General features: G+C 42.6%; 1 protein-coding gene across 2 annotated transcripts in view; it reads right to left on the bottom strand.

Annotated features, from left to right (window-relative positions):
* Nucleotides 1-26,148, bottom strand: part of gria4b (glutamate receptor, ionotropic, AMPA 4b) — a gene marked incomplete at both ends in the record, with an annotated part of 268,460 nt that overhangs the window by 138,896 nt on the left and 103,416 nt on the right. For both annotated transcript variants that reach the window (XM_083647736.1, XM_083647737.1), the window contains one exon: nt 4,973-5,212. In XM_083647736.1, the coding sequence (XP_083503862.1) occupies nt 4,973-5,212 (240 nt within the window). The remainder of the gene's footprint in view (nt 1-4,972; nt 5,213-26,148) is intronic.

Below are 26,148 nucleotides of genomic sequence, written 5' to 3'. Positions count from 1 at the left end.
AAAACAATAGATGAGAAGTTTAATTCCAAACTGACTTCTCCATCAACTGAAAAATTAGATAGCTTGCTTTAGAAAACAGCTACTTCCAAGTATTACTGGAGTATGTGGAATTCTCAACCAAGTACTGTAAATAAGACCTTAGCTAACAAAATGTGTACCTTTTGCAGATGACATTCTCCTTTTCTTATGTAAATTGACTAATCAAATTCCAGCTAGCAATTAGGTTTCAAAATGGGCCTACAGTCTTTAGTTGTTCTTAACAGTTTTTTTAATGGTCATGATTACCACATTACAATCCACCAAAGCTGGTAATGGTATGTGATGAGGAAGCCTGGGAATGACACAACACACGACCGGAAAAGGCTGTGAGTGAATGAGTGAGTGAGTCAGTGAGTCAGTGAGTGAGTGTGTGTGTGTGTGTGAGAGAGAGAGATTGTAGTCTGCGGAGAGGTAGCGGATAGAGACAGAGAGAATGAGAGAGAGAGAAAGAGAGAGAGAGAGAGAGAGAGACCCTCAACACCTCTTGCCCTCTGTATAGCAGTAGCCCTGCTATATTGATCGCTCAGACCTGCCCTGGACAGAAAATAGCCATTATTTTCACAGCACATCTCTGTGTTTGCCAAGTAGAGGGCATGGAGGGCAAGAGCACATCCACACTGGATACAACAAGCAGACGACTGGGAATGTACCTTCTGAGAAATACTGAAATAGTTCACGGCCTAGTGGAATTAAGTAGAATTAAGTACTCATTTTTGGTGGCGGCCCTACTAAAGCATAATGAGAATTCCTCAAATTCCTCAAAATTAAATAAATCACAAAACAAAACAAACAAACAAAAATGTATAATTGAACATCAGGAGATCGATACATGTTCATGACTGGACCTGAAATGCAGTGTTGGGAGTAACTATTTACTGTAACTTAACGACTTCTTGCAGTAACTAGTAATCTAACTAATTACTTTACAAATTTAGTAACTCAGTTACAGTTACTAAAATAGTAACTGGGCTAGTTGCTAGTTACTTTAGGACATGAAAATAACAGACAACTTCAGAGGATTATCCGGTTTCTGATCCTCAGACCTAGTCTGGGGAGAGAGCTGCAGCCAGAGCCCCATAGGCTAATGACCTTGATAGGCTATAAGCCTCCCCAATAAGTGAATGTTCAATGCCACACTGTGGCACAGTGACACTAAAATGTGTGCATTAATAACAATCGAAGCAGACTTTTAAAAGTAACGCAAAAGTTACTTTCCCTAGTAACTAATTACTTTGAAGTAACTAGTACATTTAAAGTAATTAAATTACTTTTTGCGATAAGTAACTAGTAACTGTAACTAATTACCAATTTTCAGTAACTTGCCCAACACTGCTGAAATGGGACATGAGATCTGGCTGTTCAAAAGACACTGTTATGCATTTTAGCTGATTATCTCATCACCACATGGCCGATCAGTTCTACATCTGTTCAGAACATTAGTGCTGCCCTTCCCACAGGATCTTTGGGTGTCTTTGTGTGTCGTCGTCGTCTTCTTCTTTTCGCGGGGGGGGGGGGGGGGTGGAATAGCAGGGTGGATGTCTAAACTGGAAATGAGCTCTCCACATGTTGCTTGATTGGGACAATGATGGAGGGTTTGCCTCTTCCTCTGTCTGCTGATAAGCCACAACTTTTGGTGTTAAGTGAATCTGTTGTGAGCAACCACGCCTCTTTGGCCAATCAGTGTGAAAAGTTAATCAGTTCTTCCTTGCCTTATAGCCTTTCTCCAAAGTTCTGTGTAAATCTGCTCATAACCTTTTCAGATAATGCTAATAGACAAACAGATGGAATGGGGCAAAAACATAACCCTCCTCAAACTCCGTTGGCGGAGGTAAAAAAGAAAGAAGAAGAAAAGTTTACCACCATCAGCTTTTTAATAAAAATAATCTCTGTTTTGTCATTTTGATGAGAAATGGAGTTTTAACGTAGGTTCAGACAGGACGATCTTGATCCTCACCGGTTCCCCAGTCACTGCACTACTCCTGCTTGCTCACCTGTTAACCTGTCAGCTTCCTGGTGATAATTGAATAATCAGTGGTTGCCTCCTAGTTTCCCATAAGCCAATAGCATAGCAGCACATCACCTCATACACCTTTGCTCACCTGCACATTGTGGCACTCCCCTTAGGCAGCCTATCACATGGTTGCTGTGTGCATAAATATGCCTTTTTGTGTCTCATTCAGTCTCTCTAAACCCTGCTGGCTGACGCACACCCACCACCTCCCCGTCTCCGCCAAGTTTCCTTGATCCATCAGTCATCAAGAGAGGTTACACCATCACCAGTATCCTGACTCCACAGGGGGGTATAAATGGCTGTGCGGTTTCGAGCTGAGCCAGCTCGATCTCGATATCTCCCTGTGGTGTCAAGCTCCAAAGACTAACTAACTTTTCTCATCATAATATTCTGTAAAGATCATTCATCATCATTATAATAAAATCATTGTTTATTCATCAAGTATCCTGATTGAAACAGATTTGAAGTACACCAGCATGTGGCAGACTGTGTAGCGTTCCAGAGTCATGTGGGATTTATTACCTGCACCAACAGAGTTGGCTGGGAGGTCATGTTTTCACCCCTGTTTGTCTGCAGGATACCTCAAAAAGTTATGAACGGATTTGCATAAAACCTTGTGGAAAAGTAGATCATGGGCCAACATAGAACTGATTCACTTTCCATGCTCACTGGCCAAAAGGGGGCATGCCAAGGCCATGGCCAATCACAAAATGGACTCACAAAACACCACAAAACTTGGTAGAAAGGTGGAGGTATGCACTATACCAGTGCCTTCTAGTTAAAAATATCTATTTTATATTGAAATATAAATGCAGTATAAACTAAGCCAAGTTTAATGCTGAAACAATATGAGATTATGAAGAAAACAAATATTACCAGTCTATAAGTTCATACAGAAAATGTCTGCATGCAGATAACACATATAAATAATGTAATACCATATTAAATTAACAGACGTCGATAACATATTGGCACTGTTGGGTTAACCCATTGATACCGGATGCAGCATTTGCGTGTATATCCCTTTAACACCGACGGCAACGGGCGTGTCCTTTTACCTTTCATGCCGGCTGCAACACAGATACAATACGTGTACCGTAAATTCCGGACTATAAGCCGCACCTTTTTTCCCGTTTTTTGGCCTTTTTTGGCCCCTGCGGCTTATATAACGGTGCGGCTTATCTATGGATTAAAAAAAAAAAAAAAAAAAATCTCTCTTTTTTAGCACTCTTTCTAACTATAAATCCTATATAACTATAATAAGTTTTAATTTCCTCTCTTGCCCTCTTTTCACCACACTGTATGACACTGTATGACACTGTGTGCACTGTAAAAAACAACACAGGTGGTGTTGTGTTATGTTGTTTTGTTGAAATGTTAATAAATGGGAGCTTCCTCAAACAGCCATCTCTTTCCCGACAATCCCCTCTGTGCATGAACCCTTACATATGGTAATTAAACATTAAAACACAAAAAAAAAAAAATACCATTAAAACACCCGCGGCTTATAGTCCGGTGCGGCTTATATAAGAAAAAAATAGTCAACTTTGCAGGTGCGGCTTATACACCGGTGCGGCTTATAGTCCGGAATTTACGGTATATCGTTGTTTCAAGACATGTGACCGATGAAATGCATCATGATTTGCTGAAATAGATGTGGCGGAGGTGAAATGCATTGTGGGTTTTGTAGTTTTTCATTTTTATTTTTGCCTCGACGGTGTGGACAGTTTTCCCAAGCTGAACTACAGGGCAAATCAAGGAAGCGGTGGTCCAGCAAGACTTCCCATACAACTCTAGTTGTATTAGAGGTTGAAATTAATGTTGCGGACGTAATTTCAGATTTATTTATCTCATGTTCCAATCTGCAATAGCCTCAAGGTTTTACTGCACGTTTTTCTGCTGCACGGTGGCAATTCTGCATGGCCGCGTCTCAGACAGTAAGCTAAGTTATTGCTAACGCTAAGTGATGAACTGAACGGAGTATATGACTTACTTTGAGGATGAAGACATCAATGAATAAGAAGATTCCACACCCAGATTATGATGTGACTGTTGACACGCTAGCCAAGGCTCATTGGGTGAGTGACTTTTGGCGAATTTGCCATATTTCAAGACGACTGCAAAACGGAGGTCGCTAACGTTACTTTTGCTGCAGTAATTGTCAAGGGTTCACTAAAGCTTTTATATCTCAGGTTCTGTAGCATATAGAAACATAAAATAAAAAGCATTTGAGAGCTTAAACCCATGGCTTTTTATTTGGAAGGGTTACATTTGCCGTAATCTTTATTAACATTTCTTAAAATGCGTTAGAATCTTTTTATTTTTATTTTTTGGGGTTAAAGATAAAAAATAAAAAATAAATAACATTAGGGCAAATATAATACGAAAAGCCAAAGGGTTAAGCTCTCAAATGCTTTTTATTTTATGTTTCTATGTGCTACAGAGCCTGAGATATAAAGGCTTTAGTGAACGCCGACCGCTCTGGCAACTTTTTCCCAAAACGTCAGGTTTACAGGGGGTGTTTACAAACGTGCAGTAGGTTTAGAGTGCCACTCTAGAGAATGCGCGCAGGTATCAATGGGTTAAGAACCTTTTATCTCCAAATTGGCAACTTTTCAGAAACCAAGAAAAGCAGCCTTGTTTTTAGCTTGATGCTTTTCTGACTTTATCCAATGCGTTTTGGAGGTTTTCATAAGCAGATCATAGATTTGACCAATGCATAAAAGAATAACCTTTCAAATTAAATAAATATATATGGGATTTTTATATTGAATTCAATACCTCATATATCATGATACAAAACATTGACAATGCAATACATGTGTGCAACGTACTGATTTGTACTGGATATGTGCATTACTGGCTTATAGTACGAGTGTATAGGAAAAGAGTCAATATAGTGTAGACATTATCTCTACTCACCCCGGTCGGTGTCATACAGGAAGACAAACTTGTTCCAGTCGTAGTGGTCTAGGACGGACAGCAGCGCCCCCCGGATGGACGGTCGGAGCTGTAGGGTGAACTGGCTCTCGCCCTCGGTGGGGAAGCTGGGCGTGATAAGGGAGATGTGCAGGGCGCCGCAGAAGGACGTCAACGTGTGGACAGAGCGCTTGTCGTACAGGCCGAAGATGGCGAAGACGCCGCGGGAGTACTGGGAGCAGACTGGGAGGAGGATAGAGAAGCAGAGGAAAGACAAAGACAGGTTATTCCAAGGGCCATCTGAAAAATAAAGCCAATGCGGAGGTAACTTAAACCTCCATTCTTTCTAATGGCCAGCAGGGGGTGACTCTACTGGCTCTGAAAAGAAGTCAGATTGTATGGAAGTAAATGGGGGAATTACCCTACTTCCCAAGACAAATGTGATTTGTTTAAAGAAATACAAACAACACAGAGCTTTTTTCCCCTCCCTATACCAGAATGATGATGGGTTGGGCCAGACCTTTCTCCAGCGCTGGCAAAGCGCTAAATGAAGTGTGAAGCTAGGTCTCGCTAAGCAAGACTAGTGATGGAGTGAACAAGTGAAGCATTCCGAATGCAGCTGTGACTTGTGAGCGGTGCAGTGCCGAAAAACACCACAGCAATGAGCGCTGAGCACCAAAGAGGGAGACAAAAAGAAAAGAAAAAAGAAACAGCATCTCACTGAATACAGTAGTCACTTTAAATCCATCAAGAGAACCGCTTTATGCGGTAAACAGACATCAAAACCTAAGGCATCCGTTTCTTCTACTTTCATTGTTCACACTGCACTCTGTCATCTAAACAGCAACAACAATATCAACACTTCCTAGCGGCTCACTGAGTCCCTCATCTTCTCCCCATTAAAAACCAAACACTGAGTTTCTGGAAGGGGTGGGGGGATTGGTGTTCAAGCTATAACCTACTACGAGTACTTGATTGGTCATAATAAAATGGAACGTTTGCATTGAAACACCTCAGCTTGTGTATAGTCATCGCAAGCTGTAGCCCACACACATGCACGCACGCACGCGCACGCACGCACACACACGCACGCACGCACGCACACACACGCACGCACACACACGCACAGTACACAGTGTATCTCACTTAAGGAGATCTCCTCATTATAGTGAGGTTCGGCTGTCTACAAGACCCTTATTATAATTGCTCACTTTTCACACACACATACGCACAAGAAAAACAACAGAAAGGGAAGATAATGAGCGTCTTCCGCCACTTCCCCGGTACGAGGGGGAATCAGAGCAATTTGGCAAACTGAAGGAAGAGTTCAAGATGTTCCCGTTGTTAAAGGGAAATGGGGGGTGGCATAGTAAACAAGCGGGCTGCTTTACTGACAAGTTTATTGCAGTACTGTACTAGAGAGAGAGGAGAGAGAGAGAGAGAGCGCAAGAGGGAGCCAGGCTTGTTTCTTCAGTCTCGATGGATGTGCCAACAGCTTCCTTCCCCAAGACGAACAGAGACAAGAAAACAGTCATAGAGAGAGAGGGAAAGCCATGCTGCTTTTGTTGTACGCACAATTAAGGTACAACGAGGTGTCAGGATCTACAGTGCTGGGAAAACATGGCAGTCAAGAGTCCACGTGGTGCGGTTTGTTGGAACATGAGATGTCCTTTCTTTCATCGTTTTTTATTTATTTACCTCAGTCCGGGGTGGGTACAGCACAATTTCCGGTATTTCCGATTTGAGGCTTCTTAAACATCATTTCCGCCTTGTGGCGTACTACACTGATGAAGGCCTAGTGCCGAAACTTGTTTGTGCTGTACCCACCCCGGACTGAGGTAAATAAATAAAAAACGATAAAAGAAAGGACATCTCGTGTGCTGGCTTGTTCTACGTTTTGGAATGTCCTCAAGTTCTCATTACATGAACATCCGTTAAAATATCCATTAAAAGTAACAACATTGTGAAATAATAATAATAATAATAAATTAATTAATAATGTTATTATCATGGGTTTAGGAGGGAGGTTGGTTTGAGGTTGGTTCATGAAGACATTAGAAATGACTAAGGGATTTTCTTCTGGTTTTTGTGCAAACATTAAGGGGTGTTTAAGGTGGTTTTGATGAGGTCCCCTCCATCAATAACTCTCTTAACTCATTGGAATGAATTATGAATTAAGGAGCAGTTTTTCTCATAGGATGGATCTGTTGCAGCGGCAGGGGTGGTGGTGAGGGGGTTGGCCATGCCGATCTTTTTTTTATTGGAACAGCTGTAGCAGTCTATTGTAATTATATGTCTAACAGTTTCCATTTTATATAGGCCTACATTTCATCCATCAAATTGAAAGTATGCACTGCCACTAACAACTATCAAATACTAATGTTAACTACAGCCAATACAATGCTAACAGGGAGAGAGAGAGAGAGAGAGAGAGAGAGAGAGAGAGAGAGAGAGAGAGAGAGAGAGAGAGAGAGAGGTGGTTTCAGTTGGGGAGCGCATGGGCTGAAACCCGACACTTTGCTCACTGTTCAGCGTACTTTACCAGAAGACTCCGTATCTGGAGTAAAACACGATGGACTATAAAATGGGACAAAAGATAATGCTTCTCAAACTACGTCTGCTGTCTGTGGAAAGCAGGAGAACTGACAGTTTGTACCTGTTACTGCTCGCCTTGTGTGTGTGTGTGTGTGTGTGTGTGTGTGTGTGTGTGTGTGTGTGTGTGTGTGTGTGTGTGTGTGTGCGTGCGCGTGGGTGGGTGTGTCTGTGTGTGTTGGTGTGTGTGAGTGAGTGCAGCGTCTCCTCCTCCAACACAGCACAACACATGTTTTGCACGTGCATCATGAACAGCTTATGCCTCGACCAAAAAAATAAAACACCTGTGGCTTGCAGCCGCTCCAAAAACAAACACCTTCAAAGCAGAAAAGGTTGTTACTTTTAGGGGGATGGGGGTTTGGAGAATTTTTTTATGTTTTTATTTGTTTGTTGCATTTGGCGTGTGGGGGTGGGTGATGTGTTTGTGTGGGTGCATCCCAATATTTTATTGACCAACTTAGGTACTGGGGGAGACTCAAGCCACTTTCAGACATGAACTCCGGGTTAGGTCAGGATTGCCCTGAGCCTGACCCGGGGGATACGTGAAGTGTACCCTTTCAGACATGAGGCATGTTGCTTTCATACATGTGGAGCACCTCCAGGTGTAAAGTAGAGAGGGGGCGGGGGTGGGGGGAATTTGGACATGACCACACAATGGGGAGTTGTGAAAACTGACCACACAGCTGTACTTCACTGTCTGAGCATAGCCTTAAGTGAATTGTGGCTGGTAGCACCATGTTGTAATATTGATGTTGGTATATGTATGTTTTGTTTGTTTTTGTTTTTGTCTGAGCCTGTTTTTGTTTTCTATGTTCTGAAAATTACAAAATAAAATATGAAAAAAACTATAATTTCTAATAAAAATGTTGCTTTTGTATGCATTTATGCTCCTAATACATTTGTGACCGCTGCTGTCCGTAGGGACCGCAACTCGGATCTATCAGTTTTCCACTACGGGCATCTAAAGTCTATTGGGCATCTAAAGTCTATGCCCTCTATCTTCCGACAGGCGCAATCCCCTAATAGCGTTTGCGCACCTGTTTGCGCGTGCCTTAAGGCACGGAAGGTAGCACTCCGCCTTGCGCCGTCCGCCAGGTGTTCTGCCGAATTTTGCTCCCCCGCCCAGCATAAAAAAAAGCATCCCCACCTCACGGGAGCATACTTGTAATGATTTATACAGAAATGTAACTGTTTAAAAGAGAATTGTCTGGTAGATGTGACCTCCCTGATTTCTAAGTTAAAACAGCCCCGAAATATGTTGGGCATGGAATTCTCGGCCGGGATGCGGAAAGGTTCACGGCACGTGTCGCAAGCGCAAATTAGAGCCGTGCCAAAATCATCTGTGCCCCAAAATGCCTGCGCAAACGGGATTTGGGTGGTCTTAACTACCAGAATTATTCACAGGCGTGGCCAGGCAAGGCTGGGCATTACATCAATCAAAACCAATCAGATTCCCGTCTTGCAATGCCTGTTTGCGCGAGGCAATATGCTGTAATTCTCTCCATGCGTAATAGAGTGTACTCACTCGTGCGAGAACAGAGAGAGCTTATTGACAGATCGTCTGTGGTGCCAACGACCCTCCGGGTTATGAAGGTAATATAGACTACCGGTATGTCCATTGTCCAACAAGTTTTCTCAATTAATTTCCCTCTTTGCGATGTGATAAAAGTTTCTCAGTGAGTTATAGTTGATTGCCTCACTGAATTATCTGCTAATACCCAATTTTAGCAGCATAATTTGATGTCTAAGCTGTGCGTAATGACATATCCAAAAGGAATTCTACTGTGCACAATTATCACAGGCATGCGCTTGTGTCCGCCTCCAATTTGCATTGCGAGCGCGAACACTAAATTAGCACTTTTGGGAAGATAGGGCCCTTGGTCTCTATTCTTTATACTTTCATCATCAAGGCCGCAGAAAAAACATTGCAAGCCAATGTCAGCTGGAGTAGGGATCTTCCCATTTCATCTAACATAATCAATTGGGACATGGTGTGGATTAATATCATTTTATGCTCATTCAGAATGCTGCCGCTAGAGTTCCAACGAAGACTAAGAAAGCTGATCATATCACTCCAGTTCTTAAGTCCTTACACTGGTTGCCAGTGTGTCACAGAATAGATTTTAAAATACTGTTAACTAGTCTACAAATCACTTAATGGTCTAGGCCCAAAATACATCGCTGAATTGCTCCCACGCTACAAACCGTCTAGACCTCTCAGGTCAGCAGGGTCCGGCTTACTAACTGTCCCTAGGATCAAATCAAATCATGGGAAGGCCGCATTTACCCACTATGCTTCTGATAGCTGGAACAAACTGCCTGAAGACCTCAGATCTGCCCCAACTTTACTTACTTTTAAAAATAGACTAAAGACTTTTATGTTTACCGTCGCTTTTAACTGCTGACAGCTGGTTTTTTTAGGGAGATATGTGTGGCCTATTAAGGTTCGAGTCCAACTGTTATAAAGGTATGGACATTTTTCCAATCATGTGTGTGTAGTCATGTTTCTATAGTCATGATGTCGGGGGATTCAATATAGAAAAATTGATTTATTGTATTATGCAAACCCAATGAGTCCTCTATAAGTTTTTAACTCTTTTTGTAACTGCTGCACCTGTTGCTTAATGCACTTTTTATGCTCTTTCTTAAAGTTTTGTTGTGATGCTTTTAAATGTCCATTTTATTCTCTTCTTTTATTCCTTTGTTTTCTTGTCAACCATTTTATGTGAAGCACTTTGAATTGCCTCTGTGCATGAAATGTGCTATACAAAAAATAAAAAATAAACTTGACTTATCTTCCAGGAACCCCAATCACCATTTACTATGCCCGTAAATTGTTTCAGATGAAGTTATCTCAAAGCCCTAACTCATTATGCCCTCTGGCAACCCCTGGAACCTTTATACATATAGGGCTCTATCTTATCCCTGGCCTTAAATTAGCATTTAAGGCCGGGCGCAGCGCTATTAGTGGGCGTGGTCAGGCGCATTCCCTAATTTACTGGGTTGAATTTATCCTTGAGACAGAGGTGTTGGTTATTATTAGGCCTTACTGCCGCAAAAAAATAGTTGCTCAGAGATGGAAGGCTCCTCATACTCTGCCTTTGGCATAATGGACATCTTCAGTTGTGGAACTGGCTATCATGGAGGTGTCGGTGGCCCGTATGCATGGCGCCAAATTAGAACATGTTTAACAATGTTTAATGCCGTATATAACCCCCCCACTAAAAACATGCAGAAGATCAGATCGTCATCGTCATCCGACCAGTGACGACAACATCCGAAGTTGGTCCCCGGGCGCTGTACGAGAAAGCGACCACTGCTCCTGGCCTGCCCCTCGGAGGAAAGGACATGCCTGGATGGGTTAAATGCAGAGGACACTTTTCACCGGCCACCGTCAGCATGAGTGTGTTGTGGCCGCATGCATGTATTGTGGTGTTCGTGTGACAATAAAAGACGGGCTTGTCCGTTACGAGTGTTTTTTTGTTTGTTTTTTAAATGGGACTCCACCAGTGGCCAACCCCCCTGGCTTCCCTCTGATGACGCAGAAGTGAATTGAAAAGCTGTAGTTCCTCGAATGGCCACTAGGCATCGGGGGCAGTAGGCGTTCCCCCATGTTAAAATGCCTGACTTTGTAACAGGACTAAACATCTTTCCAGTCAGGAACAAAACACGGTTTTGGTCTATATAGCTAATTTCACCTTTTCATAACAACTGTATGGGGTGGTCATTTTTTATATAACGCGCCCGTTTGGAGTAAAATAGATGATAGAAAAGGGGGTGATTGACAGATCGCCTGTCCAGTGATCACACAGCTTGCCGATCACGGACCAATACTCTGCTGACGAAAAATTAAGATGGCGACGGCCAATGTTTCAACTCCAAACGGGGACCAAGATCAATGGGATAGCTCTGTCCATATTATTTAGGTCAGTGGACTCCACACAGGAATGCATTTATCTGTCTGAGTATTTTAGTGTCCCATGATGGTGTAAATGCTGTTATAAAAGACATAGTTGAGGTCCTTGATTGTGATTGGCTGAGCTGTGTTCGAAGCCGTTGTAAAATACTCTATAAACACACCTGTGACCGCATCACAGCATTACCGCGCCTTGCTAGCTAGCTACATTAGCTAAGCGATGCCTGCTGTAACAATGTTCGTCAGCCTCAAAATGCCACTGACCAAAAGCTTGTTAACCATTTCGAGTGACACTCTTCCTATTGGGCGGCATCCGCTTTAAAATCCATCGTCTGGTTGTCCATATCTCAGCAATAATGCGGCTATCCTTGCAGCTAAGCTACGGAAGGAATACTGTTTCCGGCATAACTTGCGTGTTTTTCTGGGCATATCTCCTTGTGTATGGCACAGATGACATGCAACTATACAGCAGGCGCTCATAGAACGTTGAACTGACTGGATGGGCTTGAAAGACTACATTGCTTGGTGGAAGAATGATTATTTGTTATCAATATTGCATTTTTTTGTTACTCAAACCTTACCAGGTAGGCTATTACATATAGTAACAATTTTATAAAAGCAATAAGCCCTGAGAGGCCTACACCACGAAGCAAGATTAGTGGCTTAGCGAGGTAACTTCAGGTAACCCTAGGTTTGCCGTACCACAACGCTAGTTAACTTCTTACCGAGATAGATCACCATAGCAACTTATGCTCTATGGCTAACCTGCTTTGTAGCAGGTTAAGTTCAGAGGATAAGATCAAAACCCATGAAAGACCCACCTGCTTGCCAATCAGCTCTCTGGAAACAGCGAGTCGCCATTCATATGTTCCCCATATGAAAAATACATTGCATTCAAATGAAAAAGAAAAAAGAAAAAAAAACATATGGCTCCTGTTGAATTAATTGAGGACTGAAGCCTTGCACTTGTTGCAGGCTACATTTAAATTAAGCCCTACTTACACTTTGGAATATGTTTTTATATATTCATTTTTGTGCTCTCAAGTAGGCTAGATACGTTTGACCCCGCCGATCGATTGCAGCTGAACGGTGAGTGGAGAAATATCAGTAAACCGGCGTAAAAAGGTTACATAAATGTCTCCAAAGCGCACGGAGCAACGGAGCTGTGGCTGACGGGTTGGACATGGTCATACATGCCAGAATAGCCTACTACATAACACACAATTTAATATGGGATTGCCTGCACACAGATTATTCATATCTAGGCTACTCCTGCGTTTTGCAGCTGCAACTGTGTTGCTTTTGGCCTGTATGATGTGATTGAACTTCATATTATTTCGAGCATAGTCCTTGTATGAAATATGGAGATATGCGTCTCTGCTGCCAATAGCCTATATGTGACCACAAAATTGGCAATTTTTTATAAATGAAATCTATGCCCTCACGTACCATGTCGATTCAGTTCAGCAGCCTTTTTTAATTTTATTATCATTATTTTTTTATTGATAGCCTATTAGCCTATAGAAATTATTCCATCAGTGCGACCAAACACATCATGAGATCAATATTATTCATTGAGCCTAAATGGTCTAACTACGCCTACGGATTTTGGAAATTTAGACTGAGATAGATTACACATTACTTCCACTCGCAAAAAAGACATGCAGGTTTTATTGAGAGGGTGAATTGAGCTGCTGTAGATACGTGAAGGCAGAAACCGCTCTTCAAAGAAATGACTGATGTGAATAAAAGCGGTAACTTTAGACAGTCATTCCGGAACAGACTAATAATATCCAATGCGGATTTTGATTCCGCCATACAGTAAAGCTTCACGATTTGTGCTTTAAATGAATGAGGAAATAGTCTGGCGCTGTAAAAGCTGGAGCAGTCCATATTGGATTGTGTTTGGCTAGTTGTTAAAAACCACGCCTCTTTTGCGGGCACAAGCCCGGTGTACGAGCATTTTCATGTATGCTCTCAACTTGATTAGAAAAACCTGGATCCGCTTAACGAGTTGAGAACTACATTTGTGGTATGACTTAACTAGAATCTAGCTAGATGACAATTATCTGGTTAAGCCAAAGATCAAGGGACAGATCCTGGATCTGCTTATCCTACATTCGTGGTATAGCCCTCAGGAAAGGAGTCCAGAGGTTGGAAACTCTGCACAACTGACTGATGTCCCCTCAAGGGACGTGATGACACACATGGACACACACACGTGCACACACACACACACACACACACACACACACACACACACACACACACACACACACACACACACACACACACATAACATAACCACACACACACACACACACACACACACACACACACACACACACACACACACACACACACACACACACACACACACACACATGCCTCCCAAATCCCTCCACTCCACCACACACTCACACACCCTCTCTAGATGCCATATTGTTATTATGCTAATATAACAAATCTGCATATATGCACACTAGAGCTGTCAATCATCCTCTATATCCCATTAAAATTTCAAAGCTTTATTATTTGTTTAAATTATTGTATGTTTAAATTATATTCAAATGTTAATGCTCAAATTTAGCCTATTGCTGTACCTAACATAGGCTTATGCCAATGCAATAGTTCCTCAGACTCTGTTTAGCTAAATGGTGAGCTCCGCTCAGATGCATTGCTTTCTGCTGCTTCTGATATTCTAATGTTAGTGTGCACAGTGAACATTTAACGAGATTGTGATTCAGACTCAGAAACTGTTATAATAGTTCATCACATGTGACAAAAGCACTTTCTTTTCACATGTGGGTAGGCAAAGGCGAGAAGGGCGAGATTCTCTAACGTCCAACATAGCCCTAATGCACACATGCTGGCCTGGGATCAAATCCTGGCTGTCAGTCCTGCTGAAACTTTGTCTCCCCCTACTGTGTTTTTCTCTCATTACTGAGAGCTGTGCTTAAAACAAAAACAACACACACACACACACACACACACACACACACACACACACACACACACACACACACACACACACACACACACACACACACATGCACGTACACAATTAGGGTTCAGCTGATATGGGTTTTTGAAGGCTGATATGATATAAAATGAACAATACCAATACTAATACAGAACACAAAAATACAATTATGAATAAACATTTGTGCATACTTCAAAATGTCTCAGAGTCAATTCAGCTTTCAAGAGTTCCCATAGACAACCAGTGTAATATTGATCAGTTCTGACACTGCCTTGAGCAGAGCAGATTGTCCCCAACAGAGAGAGACAACCTCCTGATAGACTGTCATTGTAGTCTAGAGACTAACCCCCAACATTGGGGCAGAATAATCCCCAGGGTTCAGTCTGGGAATAGAGGTAAGTTAGGTAAAAGTTAATTATATAAAGAAGAATCTGGAAAATAAAGACTGTGACATAATAGAAGAAAAAAAGTATTTGAAGCAAAGAGTTTTGATTTAAAATATTAGGACAGTGAACTGTTTATTTTGTAAACCTCAAAAGTAAGGGGGGAGGGATATGTTGTGTATTGATATGGACAGCCTGGTTTTGTCCCTTTAAGAAGAACCGTCACGCCCTCTGGTGACGGACATGCGCTATCATTGTAATGTTCAGTCCTGAGTTGAAGTCAAATATAACCACATGGACATTCTCCCTGGTCTCATGTTTCATCATTATAAGTTGTTCTACCAAAGTAAAGTAGAGTGAGTAATACAACAGGACCCTTGTATGGGACCCCATGCATGGTGTCTTTTATAAGCACGTAAGCACCCTTGTATGGGTGGTAGCACCATAATTCTCAATATTATATCACCTGTTCAACACAGCCTTCGGCAACTAGTCTCTTCTGTTCATTGTTGTTCTTTGTTATCTTCTATGTGTGTCCGTCATCTTTTTGTACTTTTGTAAAGCGGCCTTGGGTTCCTTGAAAGGCGCTATATAAATCCAAGCTATTATTATTATTATTATTATTATAGCTTTTCTTTGTTTTTCTTTCCTGTGTCTGAGCTTGTTTGTTTTGTTTTGTTTGTATGTTGTTAAAATTGAAAATAAAATCTAAAAAACAAAACAAGAGGGGGACTATGGATCGAAATGCAAACTGCATCAACAGAAAATCCAAGGAAGAAGACATTGCAGTGGAGACAAAATAAAAAAAAGCAGGATCTCACAGATCATCACTTTAACATTTGTCAGCTGTGGGTGCTCAGTGCAACTCTGAGCATTATGAAAGCATACTTCAAGGTCACATTTCCATACAGGGCCACCCAGGGGCGACCAGGGTGACCTTTCTGACCAGGGCCACATTAGAGAGAGCATTAAGCCCTGAGAGTGTTGACAAATGCAGTGGCTCCATCCAATCTAGGCTACTGGCTACAAATGAGTGATCCATTTTCGGCAATGAATAAAGAATCAAACAGAACTATAATAAGACAATGGAGAGCTTGGCCCACGTCTACTCACAAGTGGATTATTTCAATTTCCCGTCCTGGTGACAAACTTGAGGATCGTCATTCAGTCAATCAGTGTAGTCTACTCAGTGTATGAGCTATATTTGTTTTAGCCCCAAAGTTACCAGTGTTACTAATAAAGACAGTATTTAGTATCAGTATGCTGCACACTAGTGCACACACACCTCTTGTTTAGTGCAGCAGATAACAAGAAACAGAAAGAACAACATTTTGACATTTTATAAGATTACTTTTATACCGCAGTCGCTGTAATAATACAATATAGGATTTCTCTCCATCCCATCGGAGTTGGATGTAATGTATATTGTGGCAAAGCTAAATGATTGACCAGAGAGGATTTAGTGGACCTCAAACTGTGGCTACTCAGTACTCAGTCCAACCAAGGGGAACTCCAAGGTGCAATTCTTTTCTAACTTTATATCAATACCATTGATTCTTAAATTAACAGCTGTGAATAGTGCAGTTTACACCATTATGGATGCATTAGTTATTTCCAACTTGGTTTGAATAACTTTATATAGGTGCAACACAAAAAATTCTTAAACAATTGTATTGCTAATGCTCATGACTCCCACAATTATGACCATTATTTGCCATACACACTGTTAAACCCGTCTTCCTTCCTGACGTCTTTCGTCTTCATTGAAGAGGATAAACATGTTGGAAGTGATATTTCCAACAGCCTTAAAGACATGCCGTAAAGCAATTACCCAGCAGATTTCCCACCAAATCTGACCAGGCTCACGATGTAAAATGCAGTGTGGAGGCTGACAATGTTCTCAGCAATGGTGCGGAACCAGTCTTCTTTCCAACAAATGTCACCTCAGACAAAATGACATTACTACTCTGCTAAGAAAACTGGGAATTAAACTCAATGTCGACCAGATGCGGTATGACTCCATCAGGCTCCAGCCAGGAACAGACTTGCTCCCAAGTAAGCTTATCAGACGCAAGTGGATCCAGCACAAATAAATCAGATGCGTATTTTTGTCGGATCCGCTTGTTTCCGTTAAGATTATGTAGGTGCGCTGCAATTCATCTAAGCTGAGTAATAAGTTATTGTTCTTTGCTATCATTGCAAGCTACACATTTACAGTACAGCAAAAAATAGGCATTTATTGCTAAATATGAATGAATAATAGGTGGTTTGCTGGACTTGATTCTCAATGTCAGGCTATTTCTGTAAATTGCTTGAGTGAGCATTTGGCGTATGCATAAGATGCTGACAAGCTGCAGGCTGTCACCTCAGACAAAGCGCATGCATTCACATAGCGTCATAGAATATTTTCCCTTGAATAAAGCAAAGAAATAGATTAAAATGCCGCTCACCATACAATATCATGTACCTACTCTTCTGAAAGCAGGTGGCATTGTGTTTGACACCCTGTACAGTTGCTATATAGGCACAAGTGGTGTAGAATATTTCCGTTGTATCGAGATACTGCTATAGCATCTTACCATATGTCCATTCGAGGATATAGCCAGTAGCCTATGCCTGCTGATGCCTGCTCACGCCTTGAATGAGAAGTGCCCTGCAGCATGCAACGGCAACATGCTTGTTGCTTCACATAGGCTGCTTACATTCAGTAGCAGGTTGCAGTTGTTGCAGTTGATCATTCAGGACCAGGTTGCAGTTGTTTAGTGACGTCTGCTTCTATTGTTTTGGGTGGTCATGCTTTCCCTACTGAATCTTCATTCTTCAGCATGCTTGTTGGATTCATATGAGCAGAATCTTTACTGCCAAATACAACTGTAAAACCATTTGCACATACTGGTGTAGCTTTATGATGAGAGTGGCCCTGGCTAAATTATACTGAACCATTTCAAAATGAATGGAATGTTAAAATGATATATTTGCATCTTTAACATAGAGAGCGTTAACATAGGAGCTCAGGTCCAACACAAATCTGATAGGGTAAAGCTGAAAATGTGTTTTTAGTTTTTATACAACCCGAAAATGAAAAAAACTCAGCAATACCTCAGAGGTGTTATCTTCAATCTTTTGTGCATTTTGACACAGCTGCATAGAGAGTGGGAATGCTCCAGCGCAAAGTGAGACCAGAGGCCAACAGCACAGAGTCAAGCTGTATCAAACCCCCCCCCCCCCCCCCCTTCTCACGTGGATATGATCATATTTACTTATATTTGTTATGGCTGATTTATCTTTGATGTGTGTGAGTGTTCATTTAGAAGGATATACAGTAGATACGCCCTTTATACCTCTATATCACCTCTGTGTCCATATGGCGCCTTTTTGGCCATACGGGACTGCCATAGACACACTTATAATGGCGTTTGCCTCGGCCCTCAGGAAGTCAGTCTGGTACGTGCAAGATTTTTATTTTTTTATTTATTTTTTTATTTCAGGGACAGTGCAACATTAATGAACATTTGCATGTAAATGTGCCGGATTATAGCCTTAGCTAATTTCCATCCGTAGTCCCTCGACAGGTGAGGTACAAAAAAGTTTAAAAAGAAGAAATACAAAAATGAGTGCATACATAGGGCAACTGACAGGGGTGCAATGTAAGTGACACATACATACACATAGGGTAGAAAGGAGAGGAGACATACATATACATGATGGAGGCATTTAACTTTGCAATTCAAGTGGGCACATACAGACCTTCAATTCCGGTATGTAATACAAATAAAACAAAAACAGGAAACATTAGGGACATTGACCAAGGTGGACATAGGACTTTCAAGGATATACATATACAAAAACAACACATGAAACAAAAGGGTTTAAATATGGTCGCAGTTTTGATTTGATTTGAGCCATGACTTTAACAGCCCCTTAAAGGTGTGAAAACTGTTAACTGACGGATGGAGATGGTGGTGGCCACAGCTGCAACCCATGTTGTTGTTAGTTTATATTAGTTTAGGTCTTGTTTTGCTTTGTTTTGTCAGTTTTGTCCTGTCCCGTGTTTATGGGACCCCATTTGACCGTGTGAGGAAAGGCTTGGATTCCTCATGCATACAACCGAGTGTTGGGATCGGCTGGGAGCGCTTCGGAAGGCCACATCTGCTAAAGCCATGTCTGAGTGAGTAGCCTACTTGCATGTCAATGGATGAATCAGCCTTCCAGTGTTCATTACTTCATGTTACAATTATCGGCATAGTAGTGGAAACCCCCTAGACAATGAACGATGCCAAGTTAATTAATAAAACTGGATGCATTTCTACCGACCTGTAACATGGTAGTCTCGCTAGCCAGCCTCTCTTCCTTTCCGTCAGAGAGTCTGGCCCCATGGAAACAGGCAACAGGGATAAGCCCTCCCCTGCTCTAAAGCTGCTCTCCCATTCGAGCGGCTGTTTCGGTGGCAGCAGGATATCCGCTCCTCCGCTTGCAAGCTCTGTCACACGCTCTGTCATTGGCTCCGACCATGTCAATCAGCTCCCATGTGTGTCGCTGTAATGCTCCCGGCCGCCGAATGTGAAAACAACGACGCTAACTAGCTAGCGTAGAAAGCTCACGGCAGAAACCTACAGGCTAACTCATTGCTACACGCTGAAAATGGCAAGTTTTGAAGAAAATTTGGATTGTGCAATAAAGAAGGCCTGCTCGGCACAAGTTCCACCCCGAAACTATTTTCCAAGGGCACTAACGCTAAGCACCGCCCAAGACGAGGATGATTGGTTTACCCAAACAGAGCATTTTTTTCGCAATCCCACAATGGAAACCTGCGGCGCCAGACTCTCTGACAGAAAGGAAGAGAGGCTGGCTAGCGAGACTAGTAACATGGTGACTACGTTCGGGATTGAGCTAACGAACGCCGCCGTGGCTAGATTGTAACATATGAGGGCTCAGGTCCGAGACATGAGCTGTGGCTTTATGCTAATTGTAACAATTCTGTGTAACCATACACAACCAAACCATCAGAGTCCAGCTGTATCAAACCCAGTTGGCTCTGTGTGACCTACTAGCGGTGCCACAGCAGTACTACCAACAGTGAGTGAGTGGGCGGCCGCTATAGTGGCCTCCTGGACTGGTCCATTTTGTCACCACACCAGCGCTGACCCTGAAACAGCATCCGCTGGCCTCACACTCCACTGCACAAACAGGTCAGTGCATGCACGCACAACACACACACACACACACGCACACGCACGCACGCACGCACAACACACACACACACACACACACACACACACACACACACACACACACACACACACACACACACACACACACACACACACACACACACACACACACACCACCTCACTCAAATCAATTTGCCAGACAGTCTGTGTGACACACTAAGAGAGCAAAACTCCCTGTCCTGTCATTTTACATAACAATGCTCTGCCTGCAATAATTTCAGAACCTCAATTTGTATTAAAAATGAATCTCAGATCGTTGAATTCGTCTACGGACAGTCTTCTACTTGAAACAGCCCGCACTTAATGGGCTATCAAGCTGAGCTAAGCTAGGATAAGCAAAGCTAAGGTAAGGTAAGCTTTTCCAATCTAATGCTATTGACCAGTAGGACTTTGGGCAGCTAAACTGCTTTGTCATCATTGCTCTGTGTAAATCAACGGCTGGCTGGACACGGTCTAGTGCCAGTGACACACTTTCCCCATGGTCCCCCAGGTGTCAGTCCCCACCCAGAGCACACCACAGTTTGATGATGACTGCCCCCGACCTCAGCGCTGTCAATATATTGATCACAGCAGCCACACTGCGCAAACGCCCATTATTCACCACTCGTTTTAGAGCAAAAACATCTGATGTAGGGGAGTGAATCCACCACACTCAAATTCCTTGCATCAGCTTCCAAACCTGTTTATATCAATTTAATTTATGGGGACACAGTGGAGCAATGACTGACTGACAACATATTATTTGGTTAATACTAGGAGGCTAAAAGCGTAGACCACAGTCAATTGGATACAGCATTTTAGAACTGAAATACAACAGCTTCCTAAATGTTCCTCCGTGACTTTTTAAGAGAATAATAGTTGTAATATTTAGAGGGACTAGAGGGTGGCGGCATGAACACATGGGCGTCGACTAGAGGGTGGTGGCATGACCATATGGGCGTCAACTAGAGGGTGGTGGCATGAACACATGGGCGTCAACTAGAGGGTGGCGGCATGAACACATGGGCGTCAACTAGAGGGTGGTGGCATGAACACATGGGCGTCAACTAGAGGGTGGCGGCATGAACACATGGGCGTCAACTAGAGGGTGGCGGCATGAACACATGGGCGTCAACTAGAGGGTGGTGGCATGAACACATGGGCGTCAACTAGAGGGTGGTGGCATGAACACATGGGCGTCAACTAGAGGGTGGCGGCATGAACACATGGGCGTCAACTAGAGGGTGGCGGCGTGAACACATAAGCGTCAACTAGAGGGTGGTGGTGTGAACACATAAGCGTCAACTAGAGGGTGGTGGTGTGAACACATAAGCGTCAACTAGAGGGTGGTGGCATGAACACATAAGCGCCAACTAGAGGGTGGCGGCATGAACACATAAGCGTCAACTAGAGGGTGGTGGCATGAACACATAAGCGTCAACTAGAGGGTGGTGGCATGAACACATAAGCGTCAACTAGAGGGTGGTGGCATGAACACATAAGCGTCAACTAGAGGGTGGTGGCATGAACACATAAGCGTCAACTAGAGGGTGCCGTGAACACATAAGCGTCAACTAGAGGGTGGTGGCATGAACACATAAGCGTCAACTAGAGGGTGGTGGCGTGAACACATAAGCGTCAACTAGAGGGTGGTGGCATGAACACATAAGCGTCAACTAGAGGGTGGTGGCGTGAACACATAAGCGTCAACTAGAGGGTGGTGGCATGAACACATAAGCGTCAACTAGAGGGTGGTGGCATGAACACATAAGCGTCAACTAGAGGGTGGTGGCGTGAACACACGTGCGTTGGCTAGAGGAACGAAGGCCTTGATGAAAAGGGGTGGAAAGGATGAGGGCGGGGCCCTTTGTGTCTGAGCTGATGTCAATGGGCGTCAAAATCAATGCAGGTTGATACTCGGCCTCTTCTCTGCCCGCTACCCGTGAAGCATCATTATTTCACCGTCTCGCCACAGCGCTCACGCCCAGCCACCAGGACTGCAGCAGCAAGCGTCTCTCGCTTCAACAACTTTCTCAGCACAAGTGTCGATTGCTGTAGCAGCATACAAAATGTCTATTTTCAAAATAAACACATTTTAAACATTAATACATTCAAACCATATTCAGCAAAACTGATTTTTTCTCTTACCATACATGTAGTTTTATCTCTTTTGATTTTACTCCATTGATTTGATGCGGGGTTTTTTCTACTTTGTACTGTTCTGCTCACAGATACACGGACATTTCTCATTCGTATTAGTAGATTGTTATTGTTATTATTATTAGGGTGTGTCATGTCTCCTATGAATATGATAACAATGTTGATCTTTCTTATTTGGTTAGTTGGAAATGGTTATTAGGGACTGTTGCTCTGATTGGCTATAGGAAAACACCATTTTGATCAGTGGGCGGAATAATAGTGCAAAAAAAGATTAGTGTCTCCACATTGGTTTGTATCCACAGGATGAGACTGACAATTACACAAATGCAGATGTGTGAGTCACAATATATTTACACATGTGAATTCACATGTGTAAATTCACAACTTTGATGGAACAAAAAACATCCTGATAACGTGACCTCACATTCTGTTTTGCTCTACAGATCAGTCTGGACTTCTAGCCACCCACAGCGATTTCAATTCAATTATAATGCAAAACCGTAATGGCGTCTCCCAAAGCAACAAGCGGTACTGTTAACATTAGCGGAGTAAACACAGCCATGTACAGTTATTGCAGAAATAGACTCAATATAACAATGAAACAAGAACAAGAGTATGCACCAGTGGAGTTTCTCGATAGAAAAAAGTTTTTGCCGTTCTTCTGAGTGGATTTGGATTGGATTTGGCGATGCTGATTGGCTGCAGGAGTTGTCTGTCGAGGCAAGTACACTCCCACCCACTGAAATCAATGTGAGTGGCTGGAAGTCCAGACTGATACATACAGTATAGAGCGAAACAGAATGTGAGGTCACATTATCACAATGCTTTTTACCAGGCTAAAATGTATTCACATTTGTGAATGTTAGAACGTGTGTAAATAAATACCGTACCCTATTATAGATTAGATCTTGAATAGGTTAAGTAAGGGAATAATTGTGTGATGAAATCAGGGCTAATTTCAATTAATGTATTTTGCAACTTTTCATCCAGTATCAACACTACAATATGTACTATGTACTCTCTCTCTCTCTGCTTCTGCTGTCATTCAATAAAACCTGATGCCTAACAGCATACTGTTGCCTATTTTCTGTCCCCAAGTATGCATACAGTATGTGTGTGTATGGCAGAATCAATGCGCTTGAGAGCATGTGAGAGTGCATGCTGCATGCATGTGTGCAGTCATGAGTGTGATCTCTAGATTTCTTGTGGCATCAGAGAGTGAGGGGCGGGGGGGGGGGGGTGGGGGGGGCTCCCACCGGACGTCATTGAAGCACATTTCGGCATCACGCTCGAGTGCCACTGACAGACCACCCCGTGCTACTTCTGCAACCACACACACACACACACTCTCTCACACACACACACACACACACACACACACACACACACACATTCACACACACACACACACACACACACACACGCACGGCGCCGTATTCTGTCCGCTTGACTTCACATCTTCCACCATGCCAGTGGGTAATAGTGGAGAGAAGCATCCCCCATCCTCATATTTTCAAATCCCTCGACCCTGTCATAAAACCAGGCAGGCCAGGGTTACAGTACATGCAGTGGTGGAGTGGTGCCTGGAGAAGTGGGTATAGCCTACTCTTAATTTATGCCCACATTTTTTTAAACTGCCCGTCCAGCAAAGGATAAACGCCCTGTAACATGTCATAATAATATGACATGTAAGACAGACTACTCTTGCACATTTATTTCATTCAAAAATGGGCCAGCAGTATTTGCACATTATTACCGTACTTAACTTCTGTTGCTTGAGGATCAGAATCAGAATAACTTAATTTTCTCCAGGTAGGATTTTTTCCCCCCAGCATGCACATGCATCAGACGGGATTTAGACCTACTGTACCCTCCGCAATGCCGATGAAAAATACGTATGTATAGAGGGGTGTGGTTCGGCTTTGAGAGAGATACAAAATGGATTGTTTGATTGTTTGACATTATAATGGTATGTGTTGTACCACGATGAGTAGCATTGGTCTTTAATGCTGTAAAAGGACTTTCAGCTCAAGGCTATACAGCGAAGATTCAAGCTAGATACATGGTGTAAAATGACATCTTTTCAAGTCAACTTGGCATCTCGGGGCTTCTGGAGACTTGGATTATGCCAGTAATACGGCAGAGTAGTATGGAGACCTTTTTCTTCTTATTTTTTACGTTTGAAAGTTGGCTTCAATTCAGTTGTTGCAACTCTTTCTCTGGAAAGCTCAATGAATGTTTTGTGGATTGATTTTTGTGTGTGAACTTATCCTTCAAGGGCTGGCCATAGACAACAGCCAGCACCAAGAACATCGCATTTGATGTTGTTACCTAATGTTCAGCTAAGGCTACACGGTGAGGAAGCTACCAAAGCTCAGGTGGGTTCTCATGATTGCTTTGACCCAACCCTCCTACCCCCCCCCCCCCCCCCCCCCCAACAAACAAACACAAACAAGCAATCAGAAACCGGAGCTTGATCAGCGACACAATCACACTAAGTGCAGCGCTGTAGCCAGTGGACTCCTGGTTGCCATGCAGCTTCTCCTATGGGACAACAGCGTTTGACAGATGGTGAAAATAGGCTGTGACCATAACTCAACCTTATAGCCACCACCACCACTGCTGCTGGCCCAAGGCCCTCAGTACAAGCTACACTCATATATTAAGTGAGGGTAAACAGTAACACACATCAAATCACCAAGTCAAAATATATATTATATATATATATACACACTCGCAGCTCGGCTGCTGCGTGGCCTCGCCTGCTCTATTGGCATGCGCAGCACACATTTGCCCAACTTTGCATCACTGATGACATCACTCACTGATGACATCACAATGTTGTCACAATGTCTATGACATCATCAGTGATGTTACAATTGCCGGTGTAACCAAAAACCACATTGCTAGAGTGAAATCACTGATGATGTCACAGTGCCTATGACATCATCAGTCTAGACCACATTTGTGGTATGGAGTACAAACAAAACATAAAGGGCATCGTACAATGGTGAACAACCAGAATAGATCTTTGTTTTACATATCATTTAAAAAGAGGTAGGACATTGCTCAAAAAGGCACCCAGTTTACGTATAGTCCCTGGTTTTGTTTTCGTTTTCACGATTTACAAAAAAGGAAGGCAGGTACTTATTTCTGTTCTCTACAAGACTTAAATTTTTACACTCAAACAAAACATGGAACTCATCTCCCAAACAATTATCATTACATAAAGTACATCATCTTTGGTTCCTCTCCACACCTTTATATCTTCCTATAACTTTGGGGGTTCTGTTATTAGAGACCTGGAGGTTACAAATGGCCTGGCTGTACCTCCTGTTTTCACAAAGTAAATCATTTTCTAAATTAAAGTCTTGTTTAAATTCACAGTAGGCTATAGGTAACATGATGACATACTTTGAAGTTCAGAATGCCATTTCTGCAAAAACTGATCTTTTAACCTCTGTTCAACAGCCAGCTTCAACCAGTTCATATTGTCACACGTTTGGTCCAACCAAATGTAAGAAAAACCACATTCATCTAGTATCTGCTGAACAGATGTGAGCCATGGTGAGGCATATTTTCCAGAATCATACAGATTATATAAACAGTTATACATTACCCGACTAATCTTTGATTCTTTCCCCTTTAACAGACTCCCCCAGTAGCCAATCTTTTTTTTTTGATAGAGATGCATAGTGGATATCTTCCTAGCTCTCCATATATCATTTTATTACAAGTTGACATTTTTACTTTCAGTGTGTACTTAACTCATTGAGTGCCAGCCACTTTTGGAGAACGGACGCTCCCAGTGCCAGAGTTTCAGAGCGTTTTCAGTGATTTCTCGAGGCCCACAGAATATTGTGTGATATTACTATGTAAACACCGAACACGCACAAAGAATGATGAGACTCTATTGTATCAGCAGCAAAAAAAGT

Source organism: Poromitra crassiceps (assembly GCF_964638095.1).
Source record: "Poromitra crassiceps genome assembly, chromosome: 1".
Lineage (NCBI taxonomy): Eukaryota > Metazoa > Chordata > Actinopteri > Beryciformes > Melamphaidae > Poromitra > Poromitra crassiceps.
Note: the sequence above shows the minus strand (reverse complement) of the source record. Positions and strands in the feature narration are given on the sequence as shown.